Source organism: Lampris incognitus, chromosome 19 (assembly GCF_029633865.1).
Source record: "Lampris incognitus isolate fLamInc1 chromosome 19, fLamInc1.hap2, whole genome shotgun sequence".
Classification (NCBI taxonomy): Eukaryota; Metazoa; Chordata; class Actinopteri; order Lampriformes; family Lampridae; genus Lampris; species Lampris incognitus.
Genome location: NC_079229.1, coordinates 40,078,352 through 40,091,464, shown reverse-complemented (window position 1 = coordinate 40,091,464; position 13,113 = coordinate 40,078,352). Strand labels below are relative to the sequence as shown.

General features: G+C 44.7%; 1 protein-coding gene across 1 annotated transcript in view; it reads left to right on the top strand.

The window, feature by feature from the left end:
* The window catches only part of gcm2 (glial cells missing transcription factor 2), a 42,904-nt gene extending 30,024 nt beyond the window's left edge, over window positions 1–12,880 (top strand). The window contains exons 5-8 of the mRNA XM_056299807.1: window positions 4,010–4,135; window positions 4,616–4,914; window positions 7,596–7,827; window positions 12,569–12,880. Coding sequence (XP_056155782.1) covers window positions 4,010–4,135; window positions 4,616–4,914; window positions 7,596–7,827; window positions 12,569–12,880 — 969 coding nt within the window. The remainder of the gene's footprint in view (window positions 1–4,009; window positions 4,136–4,615; window positions 4,915–7,595; window positions 7,828–12,568) is intronic.
* The last annotated feature ends 233 nt before the right edge of the window (window positions 12,881–13,113 follow it).

Here is a 13,113-nt window from a genome sequence, read left to right as displayed (position 1 = left end):
AGAAAGGTGAGTCAGTTCATCTGGACACAACGTTTAGTGGGAGAAACGTTTCATCACTCATCCAAGTGACCTCGTCAGTCTCAACTGACTGCAGGTGCCTATGTGAAGAGGAAACAACCATCCCTGAACGGGGGGGGGAGCTAAGACTGTCACCATCTTACAATGCTGTGATTGCAACTAGTCCCCAGTCCTCTGTGAATAGTACACCTGGCCACTGAAACTCTAGTTGGTGGACATGCTCATTTGCATACGAATCTAATCATTGGTTTCAGCCGTTATGCAACTGTGCTTTTTCTGAGGGTGGGGATACATGCAGTCAGTCGAGACTGACTGCAGGTATATAGCGATACAAAAATCTGCTATGTGTAGTAGTACTGTGGGCGGGGCCTGGGTACGGTTTCAAAATAAATGGCGCTATTATCTGTGTGCTCTTAAAATATTTTAATGGTACTCTCTTTTAAACTAAAATAACTGGCAGTGCCTCCAAATAAATTTATGATATATAATAAAGATATATCACTTAGATTTTGGTTTTCAATTCAATTTATTGTCATTTAAAACAATGTGCAGGTACATGTTAAAGATGAAATAAGGGCTGCGGCTTTGCCAAACAGTGCAAGACATCACTTTTTGTCTCTTGTCCTAATTTTTATCTGTCTTTTTAACAGTTATTAAACATGAATTACCTATGAGCTATGACACAAAAAGGTTTCTTTAAATGTAATGCCAAATTATAGTAGGCTATTTACGAGAAAAAAAACAGAATTTCTCAAAATCACATTCACGAATAAAGACAAATAGGACTATATCCCAAATATGAATAAACACAAAATAATATCAAATAACATCAACCATAGGCCCACAAACACACACTGCAACCTATGGTAAGCGTAAACCAAACCCCCGTGGCTGGCCTTAGTCGTAGCTTGGGAACGTATCTAGAAACTAGTGGCCGCTTCTCTTGGTCACACAAGCCAGATTAAAAAAATCAATAAATAAAAGCAGGTGCTCAGTACTCACAGATCCAGGGGACATTTAGAGGGGGACAGACGAACAACAGAAAACCGTTCTCCAAAGTGGTCCAACGGAGCTGTCGTCTCTTACAGCTACAACTCGTCCGTCTCCTGAATCAGATAAATCAGCTGAGCAACAAGTCCACACACTATGTCGTGGCGAGCTAGCAACAGCTTGTCTTGACCAATTCTTCAAAGCTGAGCTAACTGCTATTATGCTAATACTAATGGCTACTCACAATTAGCAACACAATGCAAAGCTAATGCTATTATGCTAATGCTAACGGCTACTCGCGATTCGCAACACAATGCGTTTTTACACCATAACATGTAGTCACAGTACGAAAAGCAATACACAATCTTATATTTACCTCTTGCGGATCACAAAAATCCGAACCCTTTGGATAACTTCGTCAACCACTAAGTTAGGAACGTATTTTGCTCTCGAACAATCTGCACTGTTCACTTGACGGTGACCATTTGCTTTTTCCCGTTCTCCAACGCGCACCAAACCTAACGGCTTACAACCAAGCCCCGCCCCTCTACCCGGGAATGGACTACGGATTGGCTATCATTTCAGGACATGCCAATTAAAACAAAGGAAAACGTAGACTGACATAATGCAGCTAATCAGTTAAACTTAGACTGACTACACGTGATTGGTTGGCCCTGTACATATTTTTTTTTTTTTTAATAAATTTATTTCTGATTTTTCCCTTTTTTTCTCCCAATTTAGTGGCCAATTGATCCCTATTTTGATTCAAGCACCCACCCTCGTATTGCATGCGTTCGCCAACTGCATCTCTCCGGCCGGCAGTCTCGAAGGAAAGCGCCTCCCCACTTTCGTGACAAGGCGAATCCAAGCCGAACCACTGTTTTTCCGACACACACAGAGACGCATTCATATGACGAACACAAGCCGACTCCGCCCCCCTCCCGAAGACAGCGTTGCCAATGATCGCTGCTTCCTCGAGTCCGGCCATAGTCGGATCTGACGAGACCGGGGCGCGAACCCCAGTCCCCAGTGGGCAACTGCATCGACACCAAGCCGATGCTTAGACCGCTACACCACCGCGGACGCGGCCCTGTACATATTAAGCAAACTATGCTCATTGGCATAAAATCTAACCTTTTAACTGTAAAGATTATGACTTCTCTATTTTATCCTTCCATTTATATTTTAAACATATTTAAACATTATGAACTTCATTTTTAAAACTATTTATATCCTCAACGAATTTTAAACAAATGTATATGAATTTTAGGTGTCTAACTGAATTTCAGCCAGATGTCTAAATGCATTTTAGCTAGGGCTACAAGTGATTTTCTTACCTGGATTATTGAGTGGCGGCCTGTCCAGGGTGTCTCTCCACCTGCCGCCCAGTGACTGCTGGGATAGGCTCCAGCATCCCCGCGACCCTGAGAGCAGGATAAGCGGTTTGGATAATGGCTGTATGGATTATTGAGCATGCATAAAAAAAAATCTTGGAAAGATTTCAGTCAGGTTTTAAGGCTTATCATAGCACAGAGTCTGCCTTGCTGAAAGTATGGAATGACCTGCTCCTCTCTACTGACTTCGGTGACTGTGCCATCCAATTCTTCTCGACCTCAGCATGGCATTCGATAGTCTGGATGATGACATTTTAATAGACTGTCTCCAGTACGTGGTTGGTGTTGATGGCTCTGACTTGAAATGGTTCACATCCCACCTCAAAAAAATAAGAAAAGAGAAGCTTCTCCATTAACATAGGCAATTGTTCCTCTCCCCTAGCTAGCCTCTCCTGCGGGGTCCCACAAGGTTCTATCATAGGTCCCATTATTTTCTGTGTATGCATACTTCCCCTCAGTCAAATCATTCAAAAATACATTTCCTTTCACTGTTATGCTGATGACACAGCTTTATCTCCTCCTGAAACCAAACTACCAGTCCAATCTAGCCAGCCTCTTGACTGCCTCGAGGACAAAGTGCTGGATGGCACAAAAACTTCCTAAAGCTGAATGAAGGCAAATCTGAAGTTGTCCTATTTGGCCCCCCTTTAATCTATTGTTTACCAATAGTCTGGGCAACCTGTCCACCCTAGTCAACCATCATGTCAAACACCTTGCTGTGAATATTTGATTCAGCCTTCAAGTTTGACAAGCAAGTTAGTGCAGTAGTGAAAGCCAGTTTTTTCCAGTTTTGTACTATTGTCAAAATCAAACCGTTTCTCTTTTTTAAAAATCTTGAGAAAGTCATCCACACTTAAATATCCTCCCGCTTACACTACTGTAACTCCATGTATATTGGGATTATTAGTCAGTCACCCATGTCCTGTCTGCAACTGGCCCAGAACACCGCAGTCAGGCTCCTGACAGGTACCTGGAAGAGGGACCATATTATCCCTATACTGGCCTCTCTCCACTGGCTGCCTGTGTGGTTGAGAATTGATTTTAAGGTTCTCCTGTTTGTTTATAAAGCCCTAAATGGTCTGGCCCTGTCCTATATGGAAGACCTTTTAACCCTCTATTCCACCTCCAGGTCTCACAGGTCGGCTGACTTGGAACACCTGGCTGTCTCGTGAACAAAACTCAAGCTCAGGGGTGACCGCGCCTTTGCGGTTGCAGCCCCTAGACTCTGGAACAGCATTCCCCTTCCTATCAGATCTGCCCCCTCCATCGAAGTCCCGGCTAAAAACTTACTTTTATTCACTTGTGTTTGAATCCTCCTGATGTGGCTGATTTCTGGCTTGTGCCTATGCCTGCGAGCTATGTGCCTTGTGTTTTAGCTACCTGCTGTGGTCTGTACAGCACTTTGGTCAATGTGGGTCATTTTTAAATGTAACTTACAAATACATTTGGGTTGATTTGACTAATGGTATCATTCCACCAAATGTACAAGGTTGGCAGTGATTGGTTGGTGGTAGTCACTTCTTCAGCAAAGTTTGGTTAACATGCAACTCATGTCTGGTGTCTTGGTTATCGTAAGAACACAACAATTGTTATTTTTTATTTTTCAGGCTAAAGGGGTTCATGACCATCCCAGACCAGAGTCAAAGTCAGAAACTGAAGCCAGACGGAGTTCTGTGAAGAGACGCGTCAGCTCTCCTCCATTTACACAGAAAAGACGACTCATTGAAACACAGGTAAACTTTGTCTGTCTTCCACTCATAGATTCTGGTTTTATGAACTTTTATTTGTATTTTATGTATTTCTTATTATTCATTTATGGTATTTTATTGTCTGATTTAAGTGTGTTTGACTAGTACAGTCAGTCTCTAATGTGTTAGATGGCATTGTATAGTTTAAGTGAGTTGGATAAATTTAGTCTGTTTAAATAAGTTGGGTTGATTTAGTCTGGTTAGTTGTGTTGGGTTTGTTTAGTCTTTTTTTAAGTATGTTTGATTGGTACAGTCTGGTTTAAGTGTGTTAGATTGGTTGAGTCTGGTTTACGTGAGTTTGATAGTTTAGTCTGGCTCCTACTGTCCCCTGAATTGTACTGTGTTGTAGATTGAACTATCAAGTTGTGAATTATTAATGGTGTGTTATTAATGACGTTAATAGCAACCTGAAATATTTTACATATTCACCCTTGATGTTTCTGTTTTTTTAAATGTGTATTTCAGGGCATCGGTCCAGCTCTTCTGTCCTGTGTTGAGGCTCCAGAACGCTTCTCCTTCATTACTGAGACCAACTTCCCTCTCCAGTCACAGCACTACCCAGCATTCCAAAGCCCTGAACCTTACTATAATACCCACAATCCTTTAGGTGAAGCCTCAACCCCCCTTCAAAAATCAGCCAACCATAGGTTGTATATGTCCAGGGCAGGGTGTGGCTATGATTTCCCCAGCTACCTGACACCCGGGTCCTATCCCACACCTCTCCACCGAGACCCAGCAAGCAACCCGGACCTCTGTGATACCAGGTCACCTTTTGCCGCTGTCTGTGTGTGTGTGTGTGTGTGTGTGTGTGTGAGTGAGTGAGTGAGTGAGTGAGTGAGTGAGTGAGTGAGTGAGTGAGTGTGTGTGTGTGTGTGTGTGTGTGTGTGTGTGTGTGTGTGTGTGTGTGTGTGTGTGTGTGTGTGTGTGTCTAATGTATACTAATTTGTGCGTTAAAGCTGTATTGAGCTGCAGTGAATCAAATGGTCCCCTATGATAACAAAGGGTTGTGCGTACTGCCAGTGGTACTGAGAAGCAACACCAGTTTAGGTTGGACAGTTAAGGAAACTGTAGACTGCAATCTTGATTCTCAGTGTGATCAGCAGTACGACCGATGCTTTGCCATTAGAGAAAGTCGTTTGACTCCCTGAAATAATGTTTTATGTAGCTTTAATGTTTACATAATATCTTTTAGTGTCAATTAATGTGCCTGTAATGTGAAATGGTCACGTGGTACGATATGTATAAAAAGGTTAAATGAAGCATAGATGTAGAGGACAGTGATGGAGGTGTCCGGGTATAAAGGATATAAAAGGGTGTAGACGTAGAGGACAGTGATGGTGGTGTCCATGCATAAAGGAAAAAAGGGGTGTAGACGTAGAGGACATTGATGGAGGTGACCATGTATAAAGGATGTAAAGGGGTGTACATGTAGAGGACAGTGACGGTGGTGCCCATGTATAAAGGATATAAAGGGGTGTAGATGTAGAAGACAGTGATGGAGGTGTCCATGTATAAAGGATATAAAGGGGTGTAGATGTAGAGGACAGTGATGGAGGTGTCCATGTATAAAGGATATAAAGGGGTGGGTCTGCAGTGGTGTAGCGGTCTAAGCATCGGCTTTGTGTCGATGCAGTTGCCCACTGGGGACTGGGGTTCGCGCCCCGGTCTCGTGAGATCAGACTATGGCCGGTCTCGATGAAGCAGCAATAATTGGCAACGCTGTCTTCGGGAGGGGGACGGAGTCGGCTTGTGTTCATCACATGAACGTGTCTCGGTGTGTGTCCGAAAAAGCAGTGGTTCGGCCTGGATTCGCCTTGTCACGAAAGGGGCGAGGCGTCTCCTTCAAGACTGCCGGCCGGAGAGATGCAGTTGGAAAACGCATATGCAGTACGAGGGAGGGTGTTTGAACTAAAATAGATTGATTGGCCACTAAATTGGGAGGAAAAGGGAAAAATCAGAAATAAATTTATTTTAAAAAAAAGGATATAAAGGGGTGTAGATGTAGAGGACAGTGAATGAGGTGTCCATGCATAAAGGGTGTAAAGGGGTGTAGATGTAGAGGACAGTGAAGGTGTTGTCCATGCATAAAGGATATAAAGGGGTGTTGATGTAGAGGACAGTGATGGTGGTGTCCATGCATAAAGGGTGTAAAGGGGTGTAGCTGTAGAGGACAGTGATGGAGGTGTCCGTGTATAAAGGATATAAAGGGGTGTAGATGTAGAGGACAGTGAAGGTGTTGTCCATGCATAAAGGGTGTAAAGGGGTTTAGATGTAGAGGACAGTGATTGAGGTGTCCATGCATAAAGGGTGTAAAGGGGTGTAAATGTGGAGGACAGAGGACAGCTTCCCACAAGTCTCCCCAGAGAGTTTAGGTTTTAATGCCGGCGTGTCGTCGTTCTACTCGCCTCATATTTGATTGGTCTAACGAGCTGGAAACATGTGTCGCCTACGTCACATGGGTCTCGGCATCTTTGATGCCCCCATATGACGTAGACAATTCGGAAGACGTTGATGGTAATGTGTATGGAGGAAAAACCATTGATTTTCCCCGACAAAGTCTAGTTTTTGTTTAAGTCATCATGACGACAATCAGTTCTACCATCCTAGAGCCATACCAACAAGTTGTCCAGTCAACACAACAAGGGAACATGTACGGAGTGTTTAATGGTTCTTCATTCAGAGTGTATGGTGGATTTGTGGGTAGGTGGTTTTACTGTGTATTTTGTGTGTTAATGTGTATTAATTTATATATTTATGTGTACTCGATGTTCTGCATGTGTAGCTATGTGTAATAACATAAGTATAGTCACCCTAGCCCAAGGGTAATTGAACAGTTACATTGGACTAAACATTAAATATGTTGGGTCATCCAGGTAGCGTAGCGGACTATTCCGTTGCCTTTCAACATGGGGATCGCGGGTTTGAATCTCTGTGTTACCTCTGGCTTGGTAGGGCGTCCCTACAGACACAATTGGCCGTTGTCTGCGGGTGGGAAGCCGAATGGGGGTATGTGTTCTGGTGGCTGCACTAGCGCCTCCTCTGGTCGGTCGAAGCGCCTGTTCAGGGAGGAAGGGGAACTGGGGGAATAGTGTGATCCTCCCACGCGCTACGTCCCCCTGGTGAAACTCCTCACTGTCAGGTGAAAAGAAGCAGCTGGTGACTCCACATGTATCGGAGAAGACTTGTGGTGATCTGCAGCCCTCCCCGGATCAGCAGAGGGGGTGGAGCAGAGACTGGGGCGGCTCGGACGAGTGGGGTAACTGGTCAGATACAACCGGGGAGGAAAAGGGAAGAAAAAAAAACATTAAATGTGTTGTTGACAGATCGTCGCCATTAGTTGTATTTTGGGAAATGCATTTCAGTTGCATGAATGTTTTGTCTGTGAGATTGGGTACAGTAATGTATATCATGTATGTCCTCGGTTTGTCTTTGCTTCTCACAGCAGAATGGCTCCCGTCCTGGGCTCCTCCTCCTCCTCTGGGCCTCTCTCCTCCACCTCTCCCTCCTATGACCCTCAGGGAGCCAAGTCTCCCCCAGGCTGGAAGGATCTGCTTAAGAGTGGCACCCCCTATGGAGACAACCACCACTACTACAGCCCAGAATACCCCTGTCGTTACCCCAGCAACGCATCAGGGTCCCCTGCACCACTACAGACAATCATCACAACAACAACAAAAGTAAATAAACATTGCATTCAAGCTACATGTAATAATAATAATATCAATAACAATAATAATAATAATAACTAGTAGTGAGAAGATAACAGTAGCAGCAGAAAGAAGAATAATTTTTTTATTGGGCTTTAAATGATAAGTGATTTAAAAGGAACAATGAAACACAATAAAATTAGAATGAAACAAGGGAAGAAATAAGAACACGGACATAAAGGATTATAGACTTACAAAGGCTGGTCTATAAATAGGGCTTTTAAGAGTATTTTTAAATAAGAAAGAGTATTTGCCAACTTGAGCTCCTTGCCTGATCGCTGATCATGAATTTAGATCTTGGAAAAGTTAAAAAAAAAAAGAACAAAAGAAGCCTGTCCTAGAACCGCAAGCTGAATTCAGAGGTTTATGGTTTAAGCGGATTGGATGTATGCTGGGGTCAGTCCCAGACAGTTTAACCGTAAAAGAAATATTATGTTTCTACACAATTGGAACAGTTAGTGACAAAACGGCAGTGGCTCTCAAATTGAATCATGAATTGAGCAAAGGAAGGAGTTTGGCTTTGAGTACTCGATTTTAATTGGTGCGGCTAAATGAGGACTTGTTGGGCAGGTAATACTTCAGAATTTGATATGCGCCTGAACGTTTTGCAACAGGGTCTCTATAGGAACTGGAGAGGAAGCTGTAAACAAAGAGCTTGAGTTGAGTCAAGCTTTCGCCCCCCCCCCCCCCCATCTGTCAGACCACTTCTTTATTTAATTCATGGCCTTCTTATTGGAAGTTATATGGTTTGGAGACAGTGGCACTGTCGAAAAGACAGGAGGCGGAGCTGGAGGTGGCAGAGTTGAAGATGCTAAGATTTTCCTTGGTAGTGATGAAGAAGGACAGTATTAGGAATGAGTATATTAGAGGGACCGTTCAAGTTGGACGATTTGGAGACAAAGCAAGAGAGGCAAGCCTGAGACGGCTTGGACATGTGTGGAGGAGAAATGCTGGGTATATTGGGAGAAGGATGCTGAATATGGAGCTGCCAGGGAAGAGGAGAAGAGGAAGGCCAAAGAGGAGGTTTATGGATGTGGCGAGGGAAGACATGCAGGTGGCTGGTGTGACAGAAGAAGATGCAGAAGACAGGAAAAAATGGAAACGGATGATCCGCTGTGGTGACCCCTAACAGGAGCAGCCAAAAGTAGTAGGAGTAGTAGGCCTTCTTACTGGAACATCCCCACGTTCCTCCACAAATAGTCTCCTTCCGCTGAAACATCCGAGCCCTTACCCCGACCCAGCTTTCCAATGAGATCTTGGCTTCTATGCCTCCTCATAATGAATTCTCCTTCTCCCTGTCAACGAGGCTACAGACACTGTTCCTCACTAGCCTCCTCGCTTAATAATCTCTGCCCTCTAGCATCCAAATCTTGTCGTAACGCCCCCCCCCCAGTCCATGGTTCACTGAGGTCATCAGAAAGCAAGGGGTGGAGCTCAGAGTGGCAGAGAGAAAATGGCATAAAACCAGAGTCCACTGACCTCTGCTACTATCAGTGTCTCCTAGCATCATTCTCCTCCAGCTTAAAAACAGCTTACTATCAGAAAAAGATCTGTGGCGTCACTGATGCTTGAAAAAATTTTTTTGCTTTTAACTCACTCCTCAATCCGGCTCCTCGTACAACTATCACTCTGCTCACTCCAGGCATGTTCACCTTATACTTTACTGATAAGGTTTCTGCCATCAGTAACCATTTCTCTGAGCCTGGCCAACTCTGCCTGATGCTGTGAGCTAACAGTGCTCCACTCATCTCATTCTTTCCCCTGACCGAGGAGGAAGTCTCCAAGCTTCTGCTGGACTCTCGTCCCACTACCTGTCCGTTGGACCCAATACCATCCAATCTCCTACAGACCATTTCCCCCGCACTTAACCCCACAGTCGCACACATCATCAACTCCTCACTTACAATAGGTGTGTTCCCCACTGCATTTAAGGAAGCTCTGGTCACCCCACTGCTAAAAAAACTACACCCAACCCAGCCCAGGTTGAAAACTACAGAACACACGGTCTTTAACCAAGTCTCCGAATTCCTTTCTGAGAACAATCTGTATGATCCGGCTTTAAGCGGGGTCACTCTACCAAGACTGCACTCCTGTCGGTAATAGAATCACTGCATTTAGCTAGCACTTCTGGTCAGTCCTCAGCTTTATTGCTGCTAGATCTGTCAGCTGCCTCTGACATGGTTAACCACCAAATCCTCCTCTCCACACTCACTGAGCTTGGTATCTCAGGGTCTGCCCTCCGCTGGTTCATGTCCAAACTTCACGACTTATCTACAGGGGTGCCTCAAGGGTCAGTGCTCAATCCCCTTCTCTTCTCAATATACACCACCTCACTTGGTGTAATCATCTACTCCAATGGTTTCTCATACCAGTGCTATGCTGATGATACGTAGCTCTTCCCATCATTCCCGCCGGATGACCTCACAGTCTCGACACGGATAACATCATGCCTTGCTGATATCTCTGCATGGATGAAAGAACCCCGCCTTCAGGTTAACCTATATAAGACTGAGCTCCTTGTCATCCCAGCCAGTCCGTCCTTACAACAACAGATCTATATCCAGCTCGGATTAACCCAACTCATGCCCACAAAGTCTGCCTGAAACTTGGGTGTCATGATTGATGACCAACTAACCTTTAAGGTTCATGTGGCTTCGATTGCTCGGTCGTGCCGATTTGCCCTGTACAACATCAGAAAAATTAGACCCTACCTGTCTGAGCATGCAGCAGAACTCCTGGTACCGGCTCTTGTAATATCATGCATTTAACTACTGCAACTCCTTACTGGCAGGTCTCCCTGCATGCACTTTCAAACCTTTGCAAATGATCCAGAATTTGGCGGTGCATCTGGTCTTCAACCAACCCAAAACAGCACGTCACCCTGCTGTTTATATCCCTCCACTGGCTCCCAGTAGCTGCCAGCATCAAATTCAAAACCTAAATGCTCACTTACAAGACAGCAACTAAAACGGCTCCCACCTACCTCAACTCCCTCATTCAGGTCTGCACTCAGTCCCACTCTGCCAATGAAAGACGCCTGGCACTTCCGCCACAACGGGGCCTTGAGTCACTACCCAGACTCTTCTCTTCTGTAGTTCCCCAGTGGTGGAGTGAGTTACCAAACTCCATTCGATTTGCTGAGTCCATCTCCATCTTTAAGATGAAGCTAAAGACCCAGCTCTTTCACGAACACCTCCACACCTGATGGTATTAATAAAATACAAAAAAAATAAAAAAAATAAAAAATCGCTTCTATGCAACCTATGCGTTGCTTTTATGCACTGTCTGTTGACACCTATGTCCTATCGGTCTTGAACCTAGTTTTTTTACACTTACTTGCGTTGTTGTCCCCTGACTAGATCCTTGCTTGTGTTGTGTTAACTCTCAGATGTACGTCGCTTTGGATAAAAGTGTCTGCTAAATGAAATTGTAACATTGTAACAACAGACTTTCTTGCCTATTTCCAAAATAAGTACAACTGATTAATCTAATCACATTTTGTTTTAGCAGACCCCATTAAAGAATAAAAGCACACTGGAAGACATTTCCTCAAATTTTAAAGGGAATCTGTGCTGAACTGCATTGAATGGTTAAAATATTATCGTTTAAGCACAATTAAGAAATGACAGATATTTCAGACATTATACCTGGCTGCCTTCCTGTCACTCGTTTTTCTCCTGAGCTTTTTTGCATCTTTGCACCTTGTCGTCCTTGTACATTTTGGTTTCGTTATTCAGCCTTAATGTTTTAGTTATCCAACTGGTCACATTACCAACCTCAGAATTGCATCTCTGCTCTTTGCAGATGATGTGGTTTTGTTGGCTTCATCAGAATGCGACCTCCAGCATGCACTGGGGCAGTTTGCAGCTGAGTGTGAAATGGTCAGGATGAGAGCCAGCACCTCCAAGTCTGAGGCCATGGTTCTCTATCAGAAAATGGTGGATTGCTCCCCCGGGTTGGGGATGAGTTGTTGCCTCAAGTGAAGGAGTTCAAGTATCTCGGAGTCTTGTTTATGAGTGAGGGTATGATGGAGCAGGAGATTGTCAGGCAGATTGGTGTAGCATCAGCCGTAATGCGGATGTTGTACTGGACCGTTGTGGTGAAGAAGGAGCTGAGCCAAAAGGCAAAGCTGAGTTTCCTCCGTAGGGTGTCTGGGTTCAGCCTGAGAGATGGGGTGAGGAGCTCAGACATCCGGAGGGAGCTCGGAGTAGAGCTGCTGCTCCTTTGCATCAAAAGAAGCCAGTTGAGGTGGTTCGGGCATCTGATTAGGATGCCTCCTGGGCGCCTTTCTTTGGAGATTTACCGGGCACAGCCAACTGGGAGGCGACCCCAGCATAGACCCAGAACTCTCTGGAGGGACTACATGTCCAGTCTGGCCTGGGAACGCCTTGGGATACCCCAGGAGGAGCTGGAGGGTGTTGCTGGGGACAGAGATGTCTGGAGTGCCCTACTTAGCTTGCTGCCACCGCGACCTGATCCAGGAGAAGCAGCTGATGAATGAATGAATGAATGAATGAATACTGGTCACATTAATTTAGTCGTTGTTGTGTCTTAAATGTTTTTTTGTTTTATTTTTCTTTTGTTTTATTAACTGCTTTTATGATGGGGGCACTCCTTTTCTCTCCTCTCCTCTAACCTCTTGTCCTCACCTCCTCTCCTGTGTGCTCTTTCTTCTCATATCCCCTTTTGTTGTCCTCCTCTTTGTCCCTAGGTCTCCTACCAGCCGTGCCCTAAGCCCCCAGCAGCCATTCCTCCCTTCCAGTCCTGTCCCAAACCTCCAGGTGGCCTGCCCTCCTACCAGGCCTGTCCTCCCCCCAAAAACCCAGGCCTCCCTGGCTGCTCCTCTCTGCTGGATGACTCCTCCTCCTCTTACTCCTCTGAGGTGAAAGTAACTGAGGAGTCAGGCGGGGTGATCAAATCTCTCTCCTTTCCGCCAGAGTCTCTTCCAACCAAGACGGAGCGATCTGAGAGCTATGACTACCGCTACACTTACCCTAATACCTATAGATATGACAACTACTAAGAACGACTCTTACTACTGCTGTGGTTTCTACTAACACTACTACTACCATGACAGTGTGATTAGAAAGCTATGATTACCACCACACCCTGCCCAATACCTATAGATTTGACAACTAAATATCACAGCCAATACTACTATTAATACTACCGCTAGTAAAACTAGTTCTACTACTTCTTGTTGCATTTTCCATTACAATTTCATGTAATGTAAATGTACAAATACAACTGCAGTGA